The 24,833-nt window shown below is 42.4% G+C and overlaps 1 protein-coding gene across 1 annotated transcript in view; it reads right to left on the reverse strand.

Annotated features, from left to right (window-relative positions):
* Positions 1 to 14,790: 14,790 nt before the first annotated feature.
* Positions 14,791 to 24,833, reverse strand: part of TSPAN7 (tetraspanin 7) — a 128,637-nt gene continuing 118,594 nt past the window's right edge. Inside the window, exons 7-8 of the mRNA XM_027608907.2 lie at positions 16,028 to 16,103; positions 14,791 to 15,777 (exon numbers count right to left, since the gene is read on the reverse strand). Coding sequence (XP_027464708.1) covers positions 16,035 to 16,103 — 69 coding nt within the window. The 3' untranslated portion in view covers positions 14,791 to 15,777; positions 16,028 to 16,034. The remainder of the gene's footprint in view (positions 15,778 to 16,027; positions 16,104 to 24,833) is intronic.

A 24,833-nucleotide genomic window follows, 5' to 3' on the forward strand; every position in this document is an offset into this window, starting at 1 on the left:
GAACCTTTGAGTACAAGTTTTTGTGTGAACGAGATGTTTTCATTTCTACCTGAACGGAACTGCTGGGTCTGGACATACATATCTGGCACACAATAAATTGCCCATATTCAAAGTGCACAACGAGATAACTTTCGACATAATCTACACCCGTGAAACCATCAGCACCACTATGATCATGAACAGCTCACTCCCACCCCCAAAATTTTGTGTCCCTTTTTGCCTCCCTTCTGCCCCACCTTATCCCCACCCCTGGCCCCAGGCCAACACTGATCTCATTACGGTCACATGGTGGAGTTTGTATTTTCCATAATTTTCTATAAATGGAGCCACACAATACATGTTCTTCTTTGGTGTGGATTTTTTTCACTCAGCATTTTGAGATTCATCCATGTTGTCGTCTGTGTCAATAGTTCATTCCAATTTGTCTATCCATTCACCTGTTGATAGACATTTGTGTCATTTATAATTTTGGGCTATGATAAATAAAGCTGCTGTGACCATTCATGTACGAATATTTGTATGGACCCATGCTTTCATTTCTCTTGGGTAAATAAATACCTAGGAACTTAATGGCTAGATCATATGATAAATGTTTCTTGAACGTTTTAAGAAGTTGACAAAATATTGTCCAAAGTGGTTGTACCATTTTGCATTCCTGCCTGCAGTGAGTGGACGTTCCAATTAGTATGGTAAATCAACACCTAGTACAGTAAATCATTTTAATTTTAGACTTTCCAGTTGGTAAGTGGGGATGGCTCTTGTGGTTTGAATTTCCATTTCCCTAGTGACTAATGATATAGGGCATATTATCATGTATTTTGCCATCTGTATATCTTCTTTGGTGAAACGTCTGTTCAAATATTTTGCCCATTTTTTCTGGTTGTTTTCCTACTGAGTTTTGTGAATTTTTTATGTATTTGGTATACAAGCCCTTTATCATGGTTTGTAAAGATTCTCTTCCAGTCTATAGCTTGTCATTGCATTTTCTTTTCAATGGCTTACCTAAGAAATAACCCAACCTAAAGCAGATATTCTCTCCTATGTTCTTTTCTAGAACTTTTATAGGTTTACATTTTACATTAGGTCTGTGATGACTTTTGAATTAATTTCTGTGTGCAAGATGTGAATAGAAGTTCAGTTTTTTACATGTGGGTATCCAAGTGTTCCAGCACCATTTGAAGCAAAGGCTGTCTTTCCTTTACTCTGTTGTTTTTGAGCCTTTGTGAAAAATCAGTCTCCCGTGTATGCATGGATCTATTTCTGGACTTTCTATTCTACTCTGTTAATCTCTTAATCTCTACCTGACTCCAATACCACACTGTTTTGATTACTGATGCTTCATAATATTTCTTGAAATCAAACAGCGTTAGCTCTCCAACTTTGTTCTTTTTCAGTGGTTTTGGCATTTTCATGTGAATTTTAGAATCAACATATCCAATTTCTACAAAAAACAAAAACAAAAAAAAAAAAAACGCCTGTCAGGATTATGATTAGGATTGCATTGAACTGATCCGTTTGAGGGGAACTGACATCACCGTTGAGTTGCTGAACCATTAATGAGATCTCTCTTATTTGGCTCTTCCTTAATTTCTCTTAGCAGTGGTTTTTATAGTTTTCAATATATGGGCCTGATCCATCTTTGATAAAATTTGTCACCAAGTATTTCATGTTTTTTGATGTTGTAAATGGTATTTTTAACATTTCAATCTCTGACGATTCTTTCCTGGCTCATGGATTCACTTGTCATTTTTGAAATTCCATCAGGTTTTTTGTTTTGTTTTGTTTTGTTTTACATAGAGAATCTGTGAATAAAGGCATTTTTATTTCTTCCTTTCCAGTCTAGATGCTTTTCATTTTTTTGTCTTGTCTGATGGTCCTGGCTAGAACTTTTAGTACAGGATAGAAGAGAAGGTTTGCTAATTCCTGAGATAAACCCTATGTATTAAAACGTATTATTGTTTTTATATGTTGTTGGGCTCCATTCACTGCAATTTCGTTTAGAATTTGGCTCCCCATTCATTCTAGGAATGCACTGCAGTTTATCCGTTATGCAGTTGCTGGATACTGTAGCTGCTTCCGCTTTTCGGGTTATTGTGAATAAAGCTGCTGTGGATATTCTTGCTGGACCTTTTAGTGAACAAAATATTGAACACTCAGTATTTTGAGGTATATACTTAGGAAGAGCATATTATGAGCCATAGCTGAGTGCTCTTAATATATCCATTTTAACATCGTTGGCGATTAATTTTTGCCCTTCTAATTCCCAGGGTGTTACCCTAGCTGCCACTAAGCCGAGGGTGACTCCTTTACTTCTCCCCAGGGAGCGTCCCTTCTCCTCCAAAGGCCAGCAGGAATGAGGATCGCTGGCAGCAAGAGGGCCCTGGCGCACGTTCCAAAGCTCCCTTGGAGGGCTTCGAAGGGGGCCCTGCTTGATTTCCCCTGAGTGGGGTTGGTGGTATATCAGGGGATCCTCAGAATATGCCACGGAGAAAAAGCAGACTCGCCTTCCTAGGGGGGAAAGCAGGAAAGAAGGAATGTTTGGTTTTCTTCAGCTGAACTGGTGATGGAGAAACCCCAAATTAGGCAAAAGGCAAGAAACCATCAAAGTGATTGCCTTTTCTCTCTCTCTCTCTCTCTCTCTCTCTCTAATGAGAGCACCTTGTCAAAGCAGGTAGAGGGATTTAAAGAGCTCTGGCCGCGTGGCTATGATTGTTTTTCTATATGAAGGAACAAAACCCCCAGGCTGGGCTCACTTTGCTCTGTGCCCCACCCTTATACATCGGGGCACTCAGCAGAAGCTACCACGGAATTAGGGTAGATGTCCCTGCCTATAGCCGATACTTTCATAATAATCTTACCTTTTTATGAAAAAAAGCTGCAGACCGTTTGCCTGAAGGGCAACAGATGTGACTGATTGACTGACTCTCACCTTCTTGCCTGTCCAGATTCATTTTAATATATAGTTGTTTTGAACTTTAAATAATATCTCCCACAAATCTCATGGGACTCGGTGGGAAAGGTCACATTTATCCTCATTGCTGGCCCCTGCCTGAGAAGTTATTAATGACCCTTTCTCTTTTTCCCATGAAACTCTTTGAGAGTTCATGTGTGCTCGGTCGCTGGCTTGAAAGGTAGGGGGCAGGCTGCGGGGAAGTCTGGAAGGGATGTAGCAGGCACCCTTGGGCTTTCTTGGGGGAATTGTACTTTTTTTTAGAACCTCATTTTTAGGAGACTCCAGAGGTAAGCATGATAAGGTTGTGTTGACGTTGGTGTGGAAATCGACTCACTATCAGCACTTAGGCTGACAGCTCAGACTTCATCACTGTGTTTCAACTGTGATCCTAGAAAGCAAGCTGTGGGTGAATAGCAAGCAGCCCAGAGAAATGCCCTAGACCCGAAAATTTTACTCCCAACGTGGCCCAAAGGCACAAACAACATCCTGGAGGTTGCTAGCGGGACTTGACTTACCTCAGAGTCAGGAGGCAAAGCTACTGGTGGCCTGGAACATGAGATCTGAGAGAGTACTATGTAAAGGGCATTTTTAAAAATCCGTTTTTCTCCTTGGTTTATATTACGATTTCCGAGCCATCGTGACTTCATTGTTGGAAATTCTCCATTGGCAGTGATGCCCAGGACTTTGGCTCTATGTCTCCTTCTACTCTTAGTCGCAGGAAAATTGTTACAATTAAGGAATCCCTGTTTTGAAAGTTTCAAGATTCCTTAAAATTCATTTGTTGGTCTCAGCATTTTTAATTGACGTGTAATTAAAATAGTGTTATATTAGCTTCAGGTGTACAACCTAACGTTTCAACAATTCTATACAATACTCCGTGCTCACCACAATAAGTGGAGTCACCAGTAAGTCTTGCAATTTATTTTTAAATTTAAAATTTGAACAAGGCTAGAGATTGCCTATCCTTATACCTACCTTTGTAGTCGGGTCCCAAACCCCCGAAGCACCTGTGCCCCCCAAATATCTTCCCGATTCTTACACTCAGAATCCAGAAGTGAACATTTGGAAGATTAATAAGCAATTCTTACTCCCAAAGATCTATATGGTTAACATAAAGTTATTTTGGGGGGTATTGTGACAAAGTTCATCGACCATCTGAATCCTTGTTTTAGTTGATACAGCAGCAATGATGTCACAGTCTCTCCCCTCCCACCACCATTTTTGTTCCTATGAGAGCACGTCTTCCTTATAACAGTGAAGGCGTGGAGACACTACAATCAGGAAGATAAATAGAAATTAGAGAATCCTCAAACCAAATCACAGTTTCCTGTGTAACAAGGATCTTAGGGCGTACAGATTCGTTTAAACTCATAGAAGCTGAGAGTAGGATGGTGGTTTCCAAGGGCTAGGGAGAGGGGAAATGGGGGGGTTGCTGCTCAATGAGTATAAAGTTTCAGTTGAGCAAGACAAATAAGTTCTAGAGACATCAGTATAATATCATGCTTATAGACAACAATACTGTGCTGTTCGCTTATAATTTGTTAGGAGGGCTGATCTCACATTTTATGTTCTTACCACAATAAAAACAGAATGAAGTTTGTTGAGAAGATTAAAATTCTTAATTCAGAACAGTTTCACGGACTAAGGGTTGTTCTGCGGCAAACAGCCAGGATTTGGACTTCCTGTCTCTTCCTCGTAAGAAGGCCCAGCATAGATCTCTGACAAAGAAGGGTCGGAGTCTCTTTTGAGATGAACTGCTATTATAGCAAAGGAACTGGGTGGCCATAGAATCACATGTAATAACTTATCTTCAAGGGGACTGGCCACTCTGTATTTATCCATTGATCATCTGTGCACCGGTAGACAGGCAATGGGTATTTCCATGATTGATTTGCATGAACTGGTACTCATAGGCAGAGTTAGGAATTCCGGCTTTGTAATGTAAGAACATTCTGGTATTTTCAGCTGTCATGGACACTGGGTTTGGAAGATCACGACTCTTGGAAGCCTTAGTACCTTCATCTACTAAACGAAAAGAATAACTTACCTTCTGAAGGTACCGGCTTAGATCTCTTGCATGTTCTAATGGGCCAGCATGCATGTCCTGCAACCAAAAGCTCAGCGTAGCCTGCTTCTTGAGCAAGAAAATAGAACTTCACACCCTCTTTCTCTTAGCTCACCTCCACTTGTTCTGCTAAAGAAACTCTGGGACCACAAAGAATTTAACTCACTGGAATTTAAAGAATAGAGCCCATGCTTGCCCGTTTCCACGATTCAGTTTTCATTTTTAAAAAATCGGAAATGCGGGGCGCCTGGGTGGCTCAGTCGTTAAGCGTCTGCCTTCGGCTCAGGTCATGATCTTGGGGTCCTGGGATCGAGCCTCGCATCGGGCTCCCTGCTCAGCGGGGAGCCTGCTTCTCCCTCCCCCACTCCCCCTGCGTGTGTTCCCTCTCTTGCTGTCTCTCTCTCTGTCAAATAAATAAATAAAATCTTTAAAAAAAAAAAAAGCGGAAATGCCTAATGCCGACTGAATTTGTTGAACCGTATTTCTGGGAGACAAAGGGGGTGAAAGGAAGAAGTGTTCCCCCAAAGGTATCCTCTTCTGAATGTTCAGCCACCTTCTCACCTCCCTCAACAATCCCCTGCTATTTGCTTTATGGCTTAACAAATGCATAAGGCCATATTCTGTTTACTGCCTTCAGCGGTTTGAGCGATCCATGTGGCTTCCTCCCCTGGAGGAATCGCACAGATAAATTATTGCATACAATTACATAAAATAAATTTAAACTGGATAGGGTGAGTAGCAGGCAGGCTAGTCTTTCTGAGTGTTTCTACTGAGTTAATCCCTGGTGAAGAGGGAAAATCGCTGCATATAAATGAGATCTTGCTGCTGTCTAAACCAGCTGATAAATGATACCATCTGCTGGAAAAGAATTCTCAATGCCCTCGCCACTCCCCCCCCCCCCCCCACTTACAAGAATAGCCATTCTCCATTCATTATGCACTGGCTTCCATATTCGAGGAGGTTGTTGGGCTGGAGTGCGGTGGGAGGCTGTCACCTTACCCCAGTGGTAGAGGGTTCTAGCCGATTGACTTAACACTCTAAACCTGGTTCTCCAGGTGGCCAAACAGCCCACATTTTCAGAACACTGATCATTCTTAGGGTTCAGCCTTGTGACCTACATCAGTGTTCTCAAACTTGGCTACACATCAGCATCCTCTGGGGAGCTTTCACTCAGGTGATTCCAAAGCACGGCCAAGTTTGGAAACCAGTGGCCGAAATTAGTACTTCTCAAACTTCTGTGAATACGAATCCCCTGGAGATCCTGTTAAAATGCAGATTCCGATTCCGATTCCGATTTGGGGCAGGGCCTAAGATGCTGTATGTGTAACACACTCCCGGCGAAGCCCCTCCCACTGCTGGTCCAGGCCACATTTTGTGTAGCTCATTCTTCTCAGGAGGGTCACGATCTAACTCGGTGCTTTTCAAACTTTCTTCTTAAAGCTATGAAGCCCTTTCTTTCAAATCCAAGCTCACAACATGTAGAGCTGGTGTGGTTCAGCAGGGGGCGGGCCAGAACTCATCCACAAAGCTAATCGACCAGGTGCAAAGGATGCACACTCCTTCTCGATGCGCGCGCGCGCGCGCGCACGCACACACACACACACACACACACACACACACACTGTCATGTCTTTTGCATGAAGTTAACTCTTCTTTGCAAGGTGAGAACTTTGATTAGACAATAATTGAATTTCTGGACGTGTCTTCAGGGTTCTTATTTGGGGGAGGTTCTCAGCCTTGTATACACAAGCCATAAATGGCTGCTTCCACATATACACACAGCCCCTTGTAGCACCCTGCCCGACCCAAAGCTTCAGGGCTATTTCAGCCCACATCGAAATGAACCCAGAGGAGATCGTGTCAGAGCTTGACTGCCCATTCTCAGAAACAAATTCAAACATAGAGCAAAAGCTGGACCGTTTAAGGCCATCAATGCCACCCACTTTCATGTTCTTTCTAAAACAGATCACTAAATTTCTTCATTCATACATTGATCATCTGCCTGCTTCCATAAAAATATAGGTTGCACGAGGGCAAAGGTCTGCTCTGTCTTGCCACCAGTGTAGCCCCATATTCAGAACTGTGCCTGGCACATCGTAGGTGTTCAATAAATATCTATGAAATGATTGCATAAATAAAGGCCACCAAAAAATCTCATTCCTCTTAATCCAAACCAGACGGATCTGGACATTCCCTTGATTTGCTGTCCAAGTCAGCCTCACCAATACCACCATGCTGGGCTTCTATTCTTTCAGTTCTGTGGTTGCTGACAGCTGAATTGTACAGATCTGTAGCTCCAAAGAGATATGTGAGCCGGCTAAATGAAGATGGAAGTCACTGGCGTATACATGGCCACTGAAGCAACAGTGATGGATAAAACTGCCCAGGAGGAGAGTGTGCAGATGGCCCAGGCTTGAGCTCTCACGAACTCAGTCTTTACTTTTTCTAAAGATTTTGTTTATTTATTTTGACAGAGAGAGAGACACAGCGAGAGAGGGAACACAAGCAGTGGGGGTGGGAGAGGGAGAAGCAGATTCCCCACTGAGCAGGGAGCCCGATGCGGGACTCGATCCCAGGACCCTGAGATCATGACCTGAGCCGAAGGCAGACGCTTAACGACTGAGCCACCCAGACGCCCTGGATTCAGTCTTTAAAAAAGAAAATTACTGGGGTGCCTGGGTGGCTCAGTCGGTTAAGCGTCTGCCTTCAGCTGAGGTCATGATCTTAAGGTCCTGGGATCGAGTCCCGCATCAGGCTCTTTGCTCAGGGGGTTGTCTGCTTCTCCCTCTCCCTCTGTGCTCACTTGCTCTTTCTCTCAAATAAATAATAAAAAAAATTATTCCCCATGCTTTGCTGTACCTCTCCAACATGCCCTACTCCACTGCACACAAACCTGCACAACCAGACTATCACAAATTCCTTCAACCCTAACATGGTTTCTAGATGCTTACTATTCTGGAGAGTACTGTCGACATATTCATCTATCATTTTATCAATGTCCTCTTAAAAATGTATTTTTTTTTTTGCCACCAAAGAAATTACAAATAGAACCAGTACCAACCCCACTGCTCCATTCCTTCAACTGTAGCAAGCATCATTTAAAAGAATCCTCATGAAGTAAAGGTAATGGAAGAAGGGGTTAAAAATCAAATACCAAGTCATTTACTTTTAATGATTTCTCTTCAGGGTTATTTTGCCAAGAGGTGTGTGGAAGTACAGAAATGAGATAATTACTAGATTTTTTTTTTCAAAAGAGCGTAGACATAAACAAATTAGGAAATCTTCCAAGATAATGAAAAATACCTCTAATATTTGGAAACTTGCAGCATTTGATTTTGCTGACCGTCAGAAATTCTAACTCCTGAAGAAAAATATTTGAGGAAGTGGTGCCAAAAAAAGAAAAAAAAAAAAGCAAGCCTTGGCTAGTCATGAAAAAATGAATGGAAAATACCAGGATCAATGACAGTGGCATGTAAACTTACTTGTACAAAAGTCCTCTTCCTCAGTTTAGTTACTATTCTCTGTTAACTGGGTGTGTCATTCAGTAAGTCCCAAAGGGAAGCAAATCTAGGTGTGGCAGGCAGCCTCTAAGATGGTCCCCAGTGATCCTAGCCTGCTGGTATTCACACTTTCGAGTCATCCCTTCCTTTTCGGCGTGGACTAGACTTATTCACTGACTTCCAACAAACGGTTTTAGAGAAGTGATGGCATGTCACTTCTGAGGTTAGGTTATAAGAAAGTGGCTTCCAGGGGCGCCTGGGTGGCTCAGTTGTTAAGCGTCTGCCTTCGGCTCATGTCATGATCCCAGGGTCCTGGGATGGAGCCCTGCATCGGGCTCCTGGCTCATTGGGGAGCCTGCTTCTCCCTCTCCCACTCCCCTTGCTTGTGTTCCCTCTCTCGCTGTGTCTCTCTGTCAAATAAATAAGTAAAATCTTAAAAAAAAAAGTGGTTTCTGTCTTAAACATTCTCTCTCACTCCCTCTCTCTTGGATCTCTGATCCTGGGGCAAGCCAGCTGCGAAGTTCCCCTATGGCGGGGCAGGGCAACCCTATGGAAAGGCCCCTGTGGTGAGGGCCCAAAGCCTGTCAATGATCACCTGAATGAGGCCAGAAATGGACTTCCCTCCCCCAAGCTGAGCCTTTGAAGGAGGTCGCAGCCCCAACCAGTGGCTTAACTGCAACTTCATGAGAGACCTTGAGAACCAGAGGCACCCAGCTAAGCCACACCTGGATTCCTGAGCCACAGAAATTGTGGTAAGTGTTCGTTATTTTAAATTGCTAAGTGATGGGGTAATTTTTCATAAAGCAATAGGTGACTAATACATCTGTATTCAGAAGACGTTATATTGACCTTTTCACAATCAACTGTACAAACCTAAATTATTCCAGTAAGAAAGTTAGTAGCTTGCATGATCTGCTATATACGTGGAAATTAATCAACACCGCTTGAAGACATTTTGTTCTTCACATGTCCCATGGTCTAAATCCAGTAAGTCTTCTATTACTATTCTTTGAATTAAATTCTGTTACCCCATGGAAACATCACACAATGGATCAAAAGGGTCCAAGAACAGATAAAGGAATTCCTCCTAGCCCTGGCAGCTCCCTGCAGCAAACAGTACTGGGTAACAGGCCAAACTTGCTGTGCATACATAGAGTGTTAGCCTATTTATACAGTCTATCTTGAAGGTTCTATTAGGAGACAGAAGCCACCACTTTTCCTCCTCTAAGAAACAAAAATCTCAGGATTCTAACTATAACTCTAAATAAGAATCCGCATTGGATCATACCAGTACTACTCAAGACATGAAGAGTTATTTATATTGAGGACAGTGAGAGAAACTATGACAAATCCATGAGATAAGAATAGTAATACATTAAATAGAAAACAAGACATGAGGCAAAAATAGAATGCCATAGAATTCTAGAGATAAAACAACAAATAGGACCCAAGGAACAACTAAAATAAACTAAGAAAATATATGTACATAAGACCAGTTAAGCTCCTGGCACATAGTTTAAGGACTTAGAGTTCATTCATTCGTTATTTATGAAGTAATTTGAGAACCTAAAAAGTTCTTCTTTGCCAGTCACTGTGGGGCTACAAAGGCAGTATTGACATTGTCCTTGCCCTCAAGAACACTATTAAAAGATCCTAACCAACTGTGAGTGAAATTATTTGCACATGAAACAATCAGAGAACAAGGAGGCAACATGTAAGACATTGCAAATACTAGAATATGGGTCCTGGCAACATGAAAAACTGAAAAACAAATGAAGCCATACACACTAGGCAGAACCTCAAAGAGTGGATAAAACTATGTTTAAGAATAAACTATACATCTAAAGACAAAAAGATGAATCACCAAGAGAAACAAAGAAACTTAAAGCTAGAGCAGCAGGCTCATGGGTTGTGTTCCATCAGTGACTGGGGTAGAGGGGGTGGTGGGATATTGGACCTAGAATGCTCTCCGGCGCCATGAGAACTGAACCCTTACAAAGGGTCAAGAGACATATTCTTGGGGCCACACTGAGCAATGTTCTGTATCTCATGACCCTGCATAAATCCAGTGAAGGGGAAAGTAGAAAAAAACCTACAGGTTTTTTTTCTACTTCCCCCTTCACTGGATTTACAGTGAAGGTGTGGAGTCTAAATTTATAGTACCTATGTACAGGTGTGGAGTCTAAATTTATAGTACCTATGTTGTATATGATTCCTCAAGCTGAGAAGCTAATATAAAATCTGGTTCTGGATCAACAAAACTTCTGGGTGCCTGGCTAGACAAATGCAAAATCTCTCCACAGGGACAATTCTATAACCCAGAGAGCATGGTACTACCACAGAAAAACCAACCCACTCTAAATATAATGTAGTATCCTGGATTGGATCCTGGAACAGAAAAAAAGACATTGGAGGAAAAACTGGTGAAATGTAAATAAAATCTAGAGTTTAGTTAATAGTAACGTACCAGTGTTGGTTTCTTAGTTTTGACAAATGTACAAGGGTAATAGAAAGTGTTCACATCAGGGGGACTGGCAGGAAATCTCTGTATTGTCATTGCAACTTCTGCATAAATCTAAAATTCATCCAAAATAAGAAGGTATTTTTAAAAATCCTCCCTGAAGCTTACAAAAACTAAAATCACAAGAAAACAATCTGCCATGAATGACAGCAAATGCAATGTCCAAGAGGATTAGCACTCACAAACTGTAGATATTAGAGTATCTGAAAGAAAGGATAAAGACAGTTGAGGATTAGTAGAGACAAGATGAGAAGTCAGTGAAAGGCCACTAAAGAAAAAGAACAGAAGATTTTATTTATTTTTATATTCTATTTATTTGACAGAGAGAGAGAGAGAGAGAGAGAGAACAAGCACAAGTAGGGGGAGGGGCAAAGGGAGAGGGAGAAGCAGGCTTCCCGCGGAGCAGGGAGCCCGATGCAGGGCTCGATCCCAGGACCCTGGGATCATGACCTGAGCCGAAGGCAGACGCTTAACGACTCAGCCACCCAGGCGTCCCAAGAACAGAAGATTTTAAACAAACAAACAAACAAAAAAAGAAAAATCACTTACAGAATATTAAAAATAATTAGACAAGATCGAGAAAAGAACTGGAAGACATAACCGAGGAAGTGATTCAGGATGCTCTTCAAGAAATAAAGACATGAAAAAAAATGAAAGGCTCTAAGAGACCTAGAAGGTAGAAAGTCCATCAGATACAGAAGAGGATCATCAAAGGCAAAGTCTTACAGTTCTTTAGTGAGTTGTTTTTTCATAAAGATTTAGAAAGAAGAAAGTTTGGCAATTAGATTAAAAGTCTTAAAACACTCAATCCAAGAGCACTGGACTAAGTATCACTATAAGGTGTGCATTATTTTCTTCCAGGTGCTTTAAGTGCAATGATGACCAAGGCTATCTGGTACTAACCAGGATTCAGCTATCCAAAGGAGGTCAGCATGCAATTATCTTTTCCAGCATCTATTAAAAGAACAGGACCTAGTCCTAGGAGGTGGAGGAAATGGGGAGGTGTTGGTCAAAGAGCACAAACGTTCATTTATAAGTTCTGGGGATGTAACACACAGCATGGTGACTACAGTTAAAAATACTGTATTATATACTTGAAAGTTGCTACGAAGGTAGATCTTTAACGTTCTCATCATGACAATAACAAAATTGGAAATTATATGAAGTGAAGGATGTGTTAACCAACCTAACTGGAGTAAACATTTCACAATGTATACAATGTATCAAATCATCACACTGTACATCTTGAACTTACACAAGGTTATAGGTCAATTATATCTCAATAAAGCTGGGGGAAAAAACCAGACAGTTTTAAAGGCAACTAGGGATAAATATTACTAGGGAGAAATGACAAATGACCCAAAAATCAACAATTAGACTTATTGTTAATAATAGTAAAAGGCCAGAATTACTTTCAACTACTAAGCTAGAATTTTAGCCCCAGTTAAACTATCATTCAAGAATGCAAATGACATGGAGATTTTTCAAAGTCTGAGATGATTTAGCACATATAAACCCCTTAATGAAATAACAAACAAAACATAACCCAAAACTGAACCCCAAAGGATAAGATGCAAGAAGCAATGTTTAAAAACCCAAAATGAAACAAAAAACTGGTATGCACGTAGGTAAATCTAAATAAACTCTAAAAACAGTGACAGTCAGGATCCATTTTGGGAAATGGTAGAAATACAGCGTCAGGGAATGGAAGCATGGAAGTTAAGTGAGAGGTGCCTGGAGTTAAAACACTCCAAGGTCTTCGTGATATTTCTTGGAAGAAGATGGAGATTCTAATTAACTTTCCAGTTCAAGTATGCAGAGTAAGAAATTAAGATTAACCACTAAAAGAATAAACATATAATGCATAAATTCAAAATAAAACAAAGAGGCAGGAAAAAAAACAAAGAAATGAAGACTAGACAGAAAAAAATGTGCCAGAAATAAAACCAAATATATCAATAATAACAATATATAACTGGATTAAGCTTTTCAGTTAAGACTTTCTCAGACTGAGCTAAAAAAGAAAAAATGCAGCTGTATGCTGTTTAAGAGACGCGTCTACAATACTACACAGAGAGGCTGAAAGCAGAGGGATGTGGAACAATACCCTTGGCAAATATTCATCAAAAGAAAGGTAATTATAACAACTGTAATATCAGACAAAATGAAAAATCCTAATTAGAGATAAAGAGGGTCAGCCCATAATGACAAAGGAAATAATTCATCAATGAGACATAATCTTAAATTTGCATGTCCCTAACACTATAGCTTAAAAAAAACACGAAGCAAGGGATGCCTGGGTGGCTCAGTCTGCCTTTGGCTTGGGTCATGATCCCCAGGATCCTGGGATCGAGTCTGGCCATCGGGCTCCCCACTCAGTGGGGAGCCTGCTTCTCCCTCTGCCTGCCGCTCCCCCTGCTTGTGCACGCGCTCTAACAAGTAAATAAATAAAAATCTTAAAAAAATAATACACGAAGCAAAAACTGACAGAATCCACAGTCCCAGTAGGGGACTTTAAGCACCATTCTCAGAACCTGATAGGTCAAACGGATAAAATATTCTTAAGAACACACAATTTGAACAATAGTCCTAAAATTTACTATTTGAATGTGTTTACAACTTTGTTCTAACCCTGCACCTATAATTAGAAAATACACATACCTTTCAAACACACGCAGTACAAACACGGACCATATACTAGGGCACAAAACAAACCTCAACAAATAACAAAGAATCTTTATCTTCCAAACCAAGTTTGTTTGAACAAAAAGGCAGCCTCAAACTCTACACGTTTGGAAATTAAAAAAAAAAAAAAATCCTACATGGCTCAGTGCATAAATCCTAAAGAAAACTGCAAAATGTCTGGAATAAAAGACAACAAAAATTGCAAACCAAAACTGAAATGCAGCTAAAGCAGCACTTTTTTTAAAGCACAAATTAATGAGCTAAGAGTGCAACACAAAAAGTTAAGAGAAAAACCCAAGGAAACTCCAAGAAAGATCTTATAATTCTCTAAAAATGTTGACCCTTTGAAGAGGAACTCTGCTCTACAGAGAATAGGTAGCTTTTTAGATCCACTTATTTGGGAACAGATCAATATATGCTTTCATGAGATTTTTTTTTTAAAGGTGACTCATTAAGAAGGAAAATACAGATCGCATATAATCTACACGGCACCCATTGCTAAAATGCTTAAATCAAGCCTAAGGATTCCATAATTTAGTACAAACCAGGGCATGGGGACGACTGCATGGTGTGATGTCATCTCTTCTCCAGACTGAGTTTCTTCAATCCAGACAAGAAAGAAGGAGGAATACATGCTTATTAGAAACAAGGAAGGAAAGAATAGATGCTCATTTCCTTTTTTTTTTTGTAAATGACATTCAGAGTTTTGAAAACTTTGCTGAGATCCTTCCGCCTCTAGCCTGAAATAATATGAAGCTTCTATTTTTGCAGCCAACAGTAATCCTGTTCATGATAAATGATTCAAGTTTCTGAAATGTCGGTAAAAAAAGTCTGACCCCTCGGCATTTGCACTGCCCGAGGCTATTTCAGTGGGGTGGGAGCATGCGTGGAGTGGTGGGAGCATGCGTGGGGAGGGTGGGAGCATGCGTGGGGAGAGTGGGAGCCTGTGTTAGAAGGGTGCGGCAGCATGTAAGGTGGTGGTCCACTCCCAATCCCCCGGGTTGGGGGATGAAGTAGAAATTATGTGTTTAGACGCTTCCACAATAAGCAAAGAGCAAAACGCAGCAATTTGTAATGATTCTATTTATTAATACATGTATCACAAATGTTCACAATATCAATGCATTCTTGTTGGCATGCTAGACAGAGGCATTGCTTCTTAAGTTCTTCTAAAAATATTTGACTTTGTTCCCCCTTCACACTCATTTTTAAACTGAATTGCTGAGGTCCTCGATGTCCATAATGTCGATACAAAGAAAAAATACAGAAAGAAGTGAAATAACACAAGAGCAATTAATTGGGGAAGAACAGAAGTAATATTATTTCCTTCACAGGAGGCAACAATACAGCTTGGTAACAGGATTATACAGGTTTCACCCGAGAGGCATGGGGGCCACTAAACTGTCTACACACGCCCGGGCATGTAACAATAATGAGCAAGGAGGCCACCTAACGCTCAGCTATTGCCTTCATGCATGACGCAGGCTTTATTCTCCTCATGGACCATTACCGAAGTCTCTCTTTACATATCCTAGGCAGCCTGAAGAAGGTAGGAAAGAGCCTTAGTAAAGGGAAAACCAAACCAAAGGAGATTAAGCCAAAAGAACAGATAGCTACCAGCTTATCTACATCAAGGGGTATGGCATTTATCAGTCCTGAAGGGTGAGCGGGAACCTTCCACACTACATGCAGGGCCCGGCGGGGCCAGGGATGGTGTGATAACCAGTCACCTACAATGAGCTAGAGTTGGACCAAGTACAGATGAAGGAGATGGCACGCAGGGGGCCTCAGGTGGGGTCCGCTAGGACTGGATGCAGGGAACCCGGCTACACTCTGGCACGACGGGGCTTCACCAAATGGAACGCTACACGGGAGGCGGGCTGGAAGGCGGAGTGGAGACTGCGCGGGCGGGCGGGTTGCACGCTGGCTGGGGGGTTAGGGGGCGCGGGGGCGGGTGCGTTAGCTACTGTGCTCTAACATCCTCTGGAAGTCTTTCAGAGAGTGCTGTGGTTCCTTTTTAAAACAGGTCTCTTATTCCATCATGCTTGAAAGACTGCGAGAGAAATGAAAACACGTGAGTGACTTACCGTTAATAAGGACTTAAAATAAGGTGACAAGCTAAAAGGAGCATTCGGACGTTTCACACCATCCTCCCTGGGCCACAGAAATGAGGTTTCAGCACGTGCGCAGGTGCCACCGAGATCAGGTAGGTAAGTGGCCCGGCGGTACCCTTGCCCGTTTGCAGGGCAGGGTGTGCCCCAGAGGGAGAACCCCGAGATTAAACACTCCCCACATGCACTCACCTTCTCCTTACACCATCTCATACTGGTTGGCCGTGATGAACCGGGACAGACAGCAGGCCAGCAGCATGCCGATCAGCTGTTGCCAGAAGAGAAACGAAGACCACAATCTCAAGTCACTGAACTGCACACTTCTTTGGCCCCCCAGATGTAATTTTTAACAACTGAGGGCTTTTGTATGCGAATGAGGAATAGGGCACTAAAGAAAAAGATCAAATGTGATTTCACTGGGGGGGGGGGCGGTCTAAGACTTCAGGAGTCTGACTGCTAGGGCAGGACACCTGGAGGTTCTAGAACCAGCCATAAGGTTCCACTCTAGTGTGCTCTGGCTGCTTAAAAACAACTTTTGATACCTAAGCAGTGTTACGACTTGTTCATAGGTTATGAGAGTAGGGAAAAAAATGGAAGGACCACAGGATTAGGAAGGTATGCCCAAAAAGGCCAAACACGCGCATTGGGAAGATATCTCAACATGGTGCGATCCTTTAGCCATGCATGGCTGACAGGATAGTCTTTCTTCCCTTGAGGCAACGAGACGCTATTGACTGGGTGAGTTTGCCTGTTGAGGCAAGAAAGCCATGGCTTGAAAGTGGTAGGTGTTGGATTAGGGGAAAAGGGACATCAGGGCTTTAATTTCTCTTTGTCTCTAACCATGTAGATATTTTAGGCCTATGTTTTGGTTTCCACCTCAGATGTGCGGACTCTGTCGCTCTGAGGGCCGGCACCCAGCGCTGGTGCGTCAACCAGCCTTCCAGATGAGAGAAGCAATTCATCCAGGCCACACGGTGGCCCTTATCTTAACAGGTGGGACACATGCAGGCACACTGGGTCCCACTGTGGCTTGGGGCAACCCTTGAACACGGCTACCTTTCTTGCTGAAATCCTGGATTCTCATCTTCCTTTTTAAAAGTAAAACTATGCCGTGAAATATAAAAACCGTAAGTTCCGTCAGGTGAGGAAAAATCACCACCTTATTGGACTCACCCTATCTCCTACCAAGGCTCTGGCCAACATCATTTTGTGCCACAAAATTCATAATATCCTGCCCAAACCACCAAAGGAACCATGGCTGTAACCTCCAGAATTCTGTGCTAAATGACACAAATCAACACCCCCCCCCCCCCCCGTAAGGACTTTGAACCTTGTAGCTTGTCCCTTTTCATTAGAACTGCCATTTTCTGGGACCAGTGTACACCAGAACACACTTGATACTTTTTGAGATAGAGAGAGAGAAAGCACGGGTGGGGAAGAGAAAAGGAAGAGGGATAGAGGGAATCTCAAACAGGCTCCACGCCCAGCACGGAGCCTGGCTTGGGGCTCAATCCCACGACCCTGAGATCATGGCCCGAGCCGAAATCGAGTCGGACGTTTAACCGACTCAGCCACCCAGGTGCCCCTAACACACTTGATACTCTTAAAAATCAGATTTTGGCCAAAAAAAAAAAACAAAAAACAAAAAAAACAAGTGATCATTAGAGGTATAGTATATTCAAGTGTATCAAGCTATTTAACCCTCACCACATCCCTGTACAGTATTACTGTCCTAACCTTCCAGATAAGAACATGGGCTCAGGGGAGGTTAAAGAATTTTCCCCCAAACCACACTGGTAGTTCATCCAGAGCTTAAGATTCTACCCTCTTTCCCCTGTCGGAGGACAGCCCCTTTCTTTGCCCGCCCCCCCCACTCCTACAGCTCAGCCTAGACCCTGTCCTTCCCAGAATCACTCCTCTGTCTCACACTATCAGGGGTTCCTTCCTGCCTTTCCTTGCAAACTTTGGACAAAGGGGTTTCAGTGGGCATCTCTCCGTTTGATTTCCAGTTCCTAAACTCTTTTTTCTTTGTAAAAGCTGATGAGTTTCATGTTTCCCCGCTGAGCTCACGTGTGCTTAAAGCGCTGAGGATAGTTACTACCCCGCTTTGTGGGTTCCAACGCTCTCATAATTCAGTGCTTTCTGATGCTCCTGGCCTCCATGGCAATTCATGAGCCACACAGCCAGAAGACTCATTAGGATGCTTAAATATTTCTTGTATCTAAAATCTCTGCTTTCAGGGAAATATAGCATGGGCTTCCACTTTTTTTCCTCCCCCAAACAGAAGCAGCATCATTCTTAAGCACTGGATGTACTTTGTCACAGAAACAAGAACTTCTAAAAATATCAGTACAAATGAAAGCTACTTGCTTTTAAACTTACTGCCTTTTACCCTGAAACTAATAATACAGTATGTGTTAATGAAATTGAATTTAAATAAAAAATTTTAAAAAAAGAAAGATGCTTTTCAGAAAACCAAAAACCAAACAAACAAACAAAAAACCTTACTGTGTTTTATATTTCTGGGGCAAGAACATACCTTCTGTTTGCCCATGGAAGAAGACAGATTTTTAAAACTATTTTTCAACATCTACTAAGAAATTTGTTTTCCTAAAAAAAAAAAAAAAAAAACCATCCTGAACTGAGGTTCATAGAAGCTATATGAAAACGGTGTTTTGCACACACTGGCTTTTATTGTATTTGATTCTAGTGCAAGAAAAACTAGGATTTGGGGTGTGGTAGGTATTTTGGATTTTCGCAGGGTTAGGGATTTCAAATTTGCTCTAGTGTTTTTACCATATTTGAGAGAAAACTTTGACCTCTCACCTCCATTAAGTACCAAGTTAAGGGAAAGTCAGGAGCTGGGGCAGAGGGGGGAAGCATCCTATACTTCATAGTAGCTGTCACCAAGTGATTTCTGGGTACCTGACGGAAAGCCTGTTCAGCCAAAGTCAGGGCCTCTGCTTCATTGTGAGTCAGGACAAACGCTTGCTTGCCACTAGACCCAGTTCATCTATAGCCAGAAAAGTCCATCCTTATTTTGATGAACTCTTGTTTCAGGCTAACTATATGGAAAAAGCCCCTCAAAGAGTAGAATCAAGCTCTGCGCCCCTGAGAAGCACGCTGCAGTAAGTAGGTACTGGGCCAGACTTCTGCTTTAAGCCCCGGATGGAGAGAGGAAAAGGGGGGCTGGTCTCTCATGCTGGAAACCCCTCAGGACGGAGACCCCAGAGCCACTCCTCACCATTCCGGTGGCTGGTGAAAGGCCTGGTTCCAGACGGCCTCTAGAGTTTTAGATCAGATTATTTATATTTGGTTGACGAAGGCTTTGTAATTTGTCTTCATCTATTTTTTTTTTTGAGGTAACATTTTATTTTTACCACTGTCTGCCTTGTCAGTACTATATTCTGCTTTCTTTTGGGTCATGGAAACCTCTGGGACATTCTGCCGGTTCAAGAACTGAGAAGCTGGAGAGGGGGAGAGAGAAGAAAGGGCCTCTACTTCACAGAAGGCTGACTCGAGGCTTTCTCAAGGCCCTCCCACAGAGACAGCCTGAGAGGTCTGAGCGCCGTGAAGCTCAAGTGACATGGGGTGCCTCACTGGGACTCTGCACGTCACCGGGGACCCGGCAGATGCCAAGAGGTGGGAGAAAAGGGTGCGAGAGAGGTGGGGCCCAGGCCAGCAAAGACCAGAGAGGTAAGGGGTAATAGGCCCAGGGCGTCCTCCCTGCCATCACCATGGGATGCAGAGGTGGCCCAATTCCTGATTCCAGTCCACAGAGAGGACAGCAAAGTTGTAAAGGCAACTTTCTGAACAAGCAAGTGACAAGCAATAGGCCAAAAGCTCATTAGATCCTTATAATGCCTGTGGAGAGGGTATGCTAATGACTGAGGTGGGAGACTAAATAAAACTTCCATGCCTTGGGCAAGTCCCAAGGAATCTGGTTTGACATAAAACCATAAATGCTATTCGGGACCATCTCGGGCCCTGACGATACTAGGGGAATAAGTAAATAGTTCTGTTAGCCTTCTTTGGCCATGTCTCATCAAGGCTATGAACAGCTTCGTCCAGCCCTCTACAGGGAAAAGGTCATCAAGTCCCAGAAAAGAGTTCCTGGTTCATAATGAATCATCCCCGCAGCCTGTGGGCCCTGGAGGAGGCCCTGCAGGGGTGCGGGTCAGGGGACGGATGGGTAGGAGGAGAATCTGTCTTTTTTGATGAGTACGCTTTTCCTTTCAATTTCACAGACTCAATCCCTTTCGTTATAAAAGCACAAAACGAGTTCCCTTTACAGGCTCTGTGAGGCAAGTTCAAGGGTGATCTTTGGCCCCAAAGTCTAATACAGCAGGCCCGGTGGAGGGGTCAGAATTGTAAGCCTAGATCTAGAATAGCAGCCCAACCTCAAGCAAGCCACTCAAACCTCCCCTTCTGGAAAATAGCTCTACCGTCCCCATTCAGGACTGTTCTGTGATGTGGAGGATTAATCCAGCCTAACACGTTCCACGTCTAGCAAAGTCGTGTGTGTGTTTACAATGGATGCAGAAGGGTTACCACTCCTCTCCTGCAGCACACAGCAGAAGGCCAGCCAAGGGGAGGGGTGGTGTCACAAACGGCGTGAGCATCCAGACTCGGACACCCTCAGCTTTGGCTTCCGGGCCATGTTAGAGACGGGGTGGGAGTGATATTCCCATTATCCTCTCTCTCCCTCTCATGCATGCGTGCGGGCATACGTGCACGCACTCACACTCTGCTTGTGTGCGTCTCCCTCTCCAAGCTCTCTTGAATAAAAGTGGAGCTGCCACCAAAAGAAAGCTGGGGTGGCAATCCTTATATCAGACAAATTAGATTTTAAAACAAAGACTGTAATAAGAGATGAGGAAGGACACTATATCCTACTTAAAGGGTCTATCCAACAAGAAGATCTAACAATTGTAAATATCTATGCCCCCAACATGGGAGCAGCCAATTATATAAGGCAATTAATAACAAAAGCAAAGAAACACATTGACAACAATACAATAATAGTGGGGGACTTTAACACTCCCCTGACTGAAATGGACAGATCATCTAAGCAAAAAATCAACAAGGAAATAAAGACTTTAAATGAAACACTGGACCAAATGGACTTCACAGACATATTCAGAACATTCCATCCCAAAGCAACGGAATACACATTCTTCTCTAGTGCCCATGGAACATTCTCCAGAATTGATCACATCCTAGGTCACAAATCAGGTCTCAACCGGTACCAAAAGATTGGGATCATTCCCTGCATATTTTCAGACCACAATGCTTTGAAACTAGAACTCAATCACAAGAGGAAAGTCGGAAAGAACTCAAATACATGGAGGCTAAAGAGCATCCTACTAAAGAATGAATGGGTCAACCAGGAAATTAAAGAAGAATTTAAAGAATTCATGGAAACCAATGCAAATGAAAACACAACTGTTCAAAATATTTGGGATACAGCAAAGGCAGTCCTGAGAGGAAAGTATATAGCAATACAAGCCTTTCTCAAGAAACGAGAAAGGTCTCAAATACACAACCTAACCCTACATCTAAAGGAGCTAGAGAAAAAACAGCAAAGAAAGTCTAAACCCAGCAGGAGAAGAGAAATCATAAAGATGAGAGCAGAAATCAATGAAATAGAAACCAAAAGAACAGTAGAACAGATCAATGAAACTAGGAGTTGGTTCTTTGAAAGAATTAACAAGATTGATAAACCCCTGGCCAGACTTATCAAAAAGAAAAGAGAAATGACCCAAATCAACAAAATCATGAATGAAAGAGGAGAGATCACAACCAACACCAAAGAAATACAAACAATTCTAAGAACATATTATGAGCAACTCTACGCCAGCAAATTAGATAACCTGGAAGAAATGGGTGCATTCCTAGAGATGTATCAACTACCAAAATTGAACCAGGAAGAAATAGAAAACCTGAACAGACCTATAACCGCTAAGGAAATTGAAGCAGTCATCAAAAATCTCCCAACAAACAAAAGCCCAGGGCCAGATGGCTTCCCAGGGGAATTCTATCAGACATTTAAAGAAGAATTAATACCTATTCTCCTGAAACTGTTCCAAAAAATAGAAATGGAAGGAAAACTTCCGAACTCATTTTATGAGGCCACCATTACCTTGATCCCCAAACCAGACAAAGACCCCATCAAAAAGGAGAATTACAGACCAATATCCTTGATGAACATGGATGCAAAAATTCTCACCAAAATACTAGCCAATAGGATCCAACAGTACATTAAAAGGATTATTCACCACGACCAAGTGGGATTTATCCCTGGGCTGCAAGGCTGGTCAACATCTGCAAATCAATCAACGTGATACAATACACTAACAAAAGAAAGAACAAGAATCATATGATCCTCTCAACAGATGCAGAAAAAGCATTTGACAAAGGACAGCATCCTTTCTTAATCGAAACTCTTCAGAGTATAGGGATAGAGGGTACATACCTCAATATCATAAAAGCCATCTATGAAAAACCTACAGCGAATATCATTCTCAATGGGGAAAAGCTGAGAGCTTTTCCCCTAAGGTCAGGAACGCGGCAGGGATGTCCACTCTCACCACTGCTATTCAACATAGTATTAGAAGTCCTAGCCACAGCAATCAGACAACAAAAAGAAATCAAAGGCCTCCAAATCGGCAAAGAGGAAGTCAAACTCTCACTCTTTGCAGATGATATGATACTGTATGTGGAAAACTCAAAAGACTCCACCCCAAAACTGCTAGAACTCATACAGGAATTGAGTAAAGTAGCAGGATATAAAATCAATGCACAGAAATCAGTGGCATTCCTATACACCAACAACAAGACAGAAGAGAGACAAATCAAGGAGTTGATCCCATTTACAATTGCACCCAAAACCATAAGATACCTAGGAATAAATCTAACCAAAGAGGCAAAGGATCTGTACTCAGAAAACTATAAAATACTCATGAAAGAAATTGAAGAAGACACAAAGAAATGGAAAAACGTTCCATGCTCATGGATTGGAAGAACAAACATTGTGAAGATGTCAATGCTACTTAGAGCAATCTACACATTCAATGCAATCCCCATCAAAATACCATCCACTTTTTTCAAAGAAATGGAACAAATAATCCTAAAATTTGTATGGAACCAGAAGAGACCCCGAATAGCCAGAGAAATATTGAAAAAGAAAAGCAAAGCTGGCGGCATCACAATTCCGGACTTCCAGCTCTATTACAAAGCTGTCATCATCGAGACAGTATGGTACTGGCACAAAAACAGACACATCGATCAATGGAACAGAATAGAGAGCCCGGAAATGGACCCTCAACTCTATGGTCAACTAATCTTTGACAAAGCAGGAAAGAATGTCCAATGGAAAAAAAAACAGTCTCTTCAACAAATGGTGTTGGGAAAATTGGACAGCCACATGCAGAAGAATGAAACTGGACCATTTCCTTACACCACACACAAAAATAGACTCCAAATGGTTGAAAGACCTAAACGTGAGACAGGAGTCCATCAAAATCCTAAAGGAGAACACAGGCAGCAACCTCTTCGACCTCCGCCGCAGCAACTTCTTCCTAGAAACATCGCCAAAGGCAAGGGAAGCAAGGGCAAAAATGAACTATTGGGATTTCATCAAGATAAAAAGCTTTTGCACAGCAAAAGAAATAGTCCACAAAACCAAAAGACAACCGACAGAATGGGAGAAAATATTTGCAAATGACATATCAGATAAAGGGCTAGTATCCAAAATCTATAAAGAACTTATCAAACCCAACACCCAAAGAACAAATAATCCAATCAAGAAATGGGCAGAAGACATGAACAGACATTTTCCCAAAGAAGACATCCAAATGGCCAACAGACACATGAAAAAGTGCTCAACATCGCTCGGCATCAGGGAAATCCAAATCAAACCCTCGATGAGATACCACCTCACACCCATCAGAATGGCTAAAATTAACAAGTCAGGAAACGACAGATGTTGGCGGGGAGGCGGAGAAAGGGGAACCCTCCTACACTGTTGGTGGGAATGCAAGCTGGTGCGGCCACTCTGGAAAACAGTATGGAGGTTCCTCAAACAGTTGAAAATAGAGCTACCCTACAATCCAGCAATTGCACTACTGGGTATTTACCCCAAAGATACAAATGTAGGGATCCGAAGGGGTACGTGCACCCCAATGTTTATAGCAGCAATGTCCACAATAGCCAAACTGTGGAAAGAGCCAAGATGTCCACCGACAGATGAATGGATAAAGAAGATGTGGTATGTATACACGGTGGAATATTATGCAGCCATCAAAAGGAATGAGATCTTGACATTTGCAATGACGTGGATGGAACTGGAGGGTGTTATGTTGAGTGAAATAAGTCAATCAGAGAAAGACATGTATCATATGACCTCACGGATATGAGGAATTCTTCATCTCAGGAAAGAAACTGAGGGTTGCCGGAGTGGTGGGGGGTGGGAGGGATGGGTGATAGACATTGGGGAGGGTATGTGCTATGGTGAGCGCTGTGAATTGTGCAAGACTGTTGAATCACAGATCTGTACCTCTGAAACAAATAATGCAATATATGTTAAGAAAAAAAAAGAAGAAGAAGATAGCAGGAGGGGAAGAATGAAGGGGAGTAAGTCGGAGGGGGAGACGAACCATGAGAGACGATGGACTCTGAAAAACAAACTGAGGGTTCTAGAGGGGAGGGGGGTGGGGGGATGGGTTAGCCTGGTGATGGGTATTAAGGAGGGCACGTTCTGCGTGGAGCACTGGGTGTTATGCACAAACAATGAATCATGGAACACTACATCAAAAACTAATGATGTAATGGGTGGTGATTAACATAACAATAGAAAATGGGGAAAAAAAAGTGGAGCTGCCAGAGATGCATGGAGGAGGTACCCTATCAAAACACTAACTTCCTGCTATGAATTTATAGGAGAGCAGGACCTGCCCATCGAGTCCAGACAAATGGATTTTCCCTTGAGAGGGCTCAG

Source organism: Zalophus californianus, chromosome X (genome assembly GCF_009762305.2).
Source record: "Zalophus californianus isolate mZalCal1 chromosome X, mZalCal1.pri.v2, whole genome shotgun sequence".
Classification (NCBI taxonomy): domain Eukaryota; kingdom Metazoa; phylum Chordata; class Mammalia; order Carnivora; family Otariidae; genus Zalophus; species Zalophus californianus.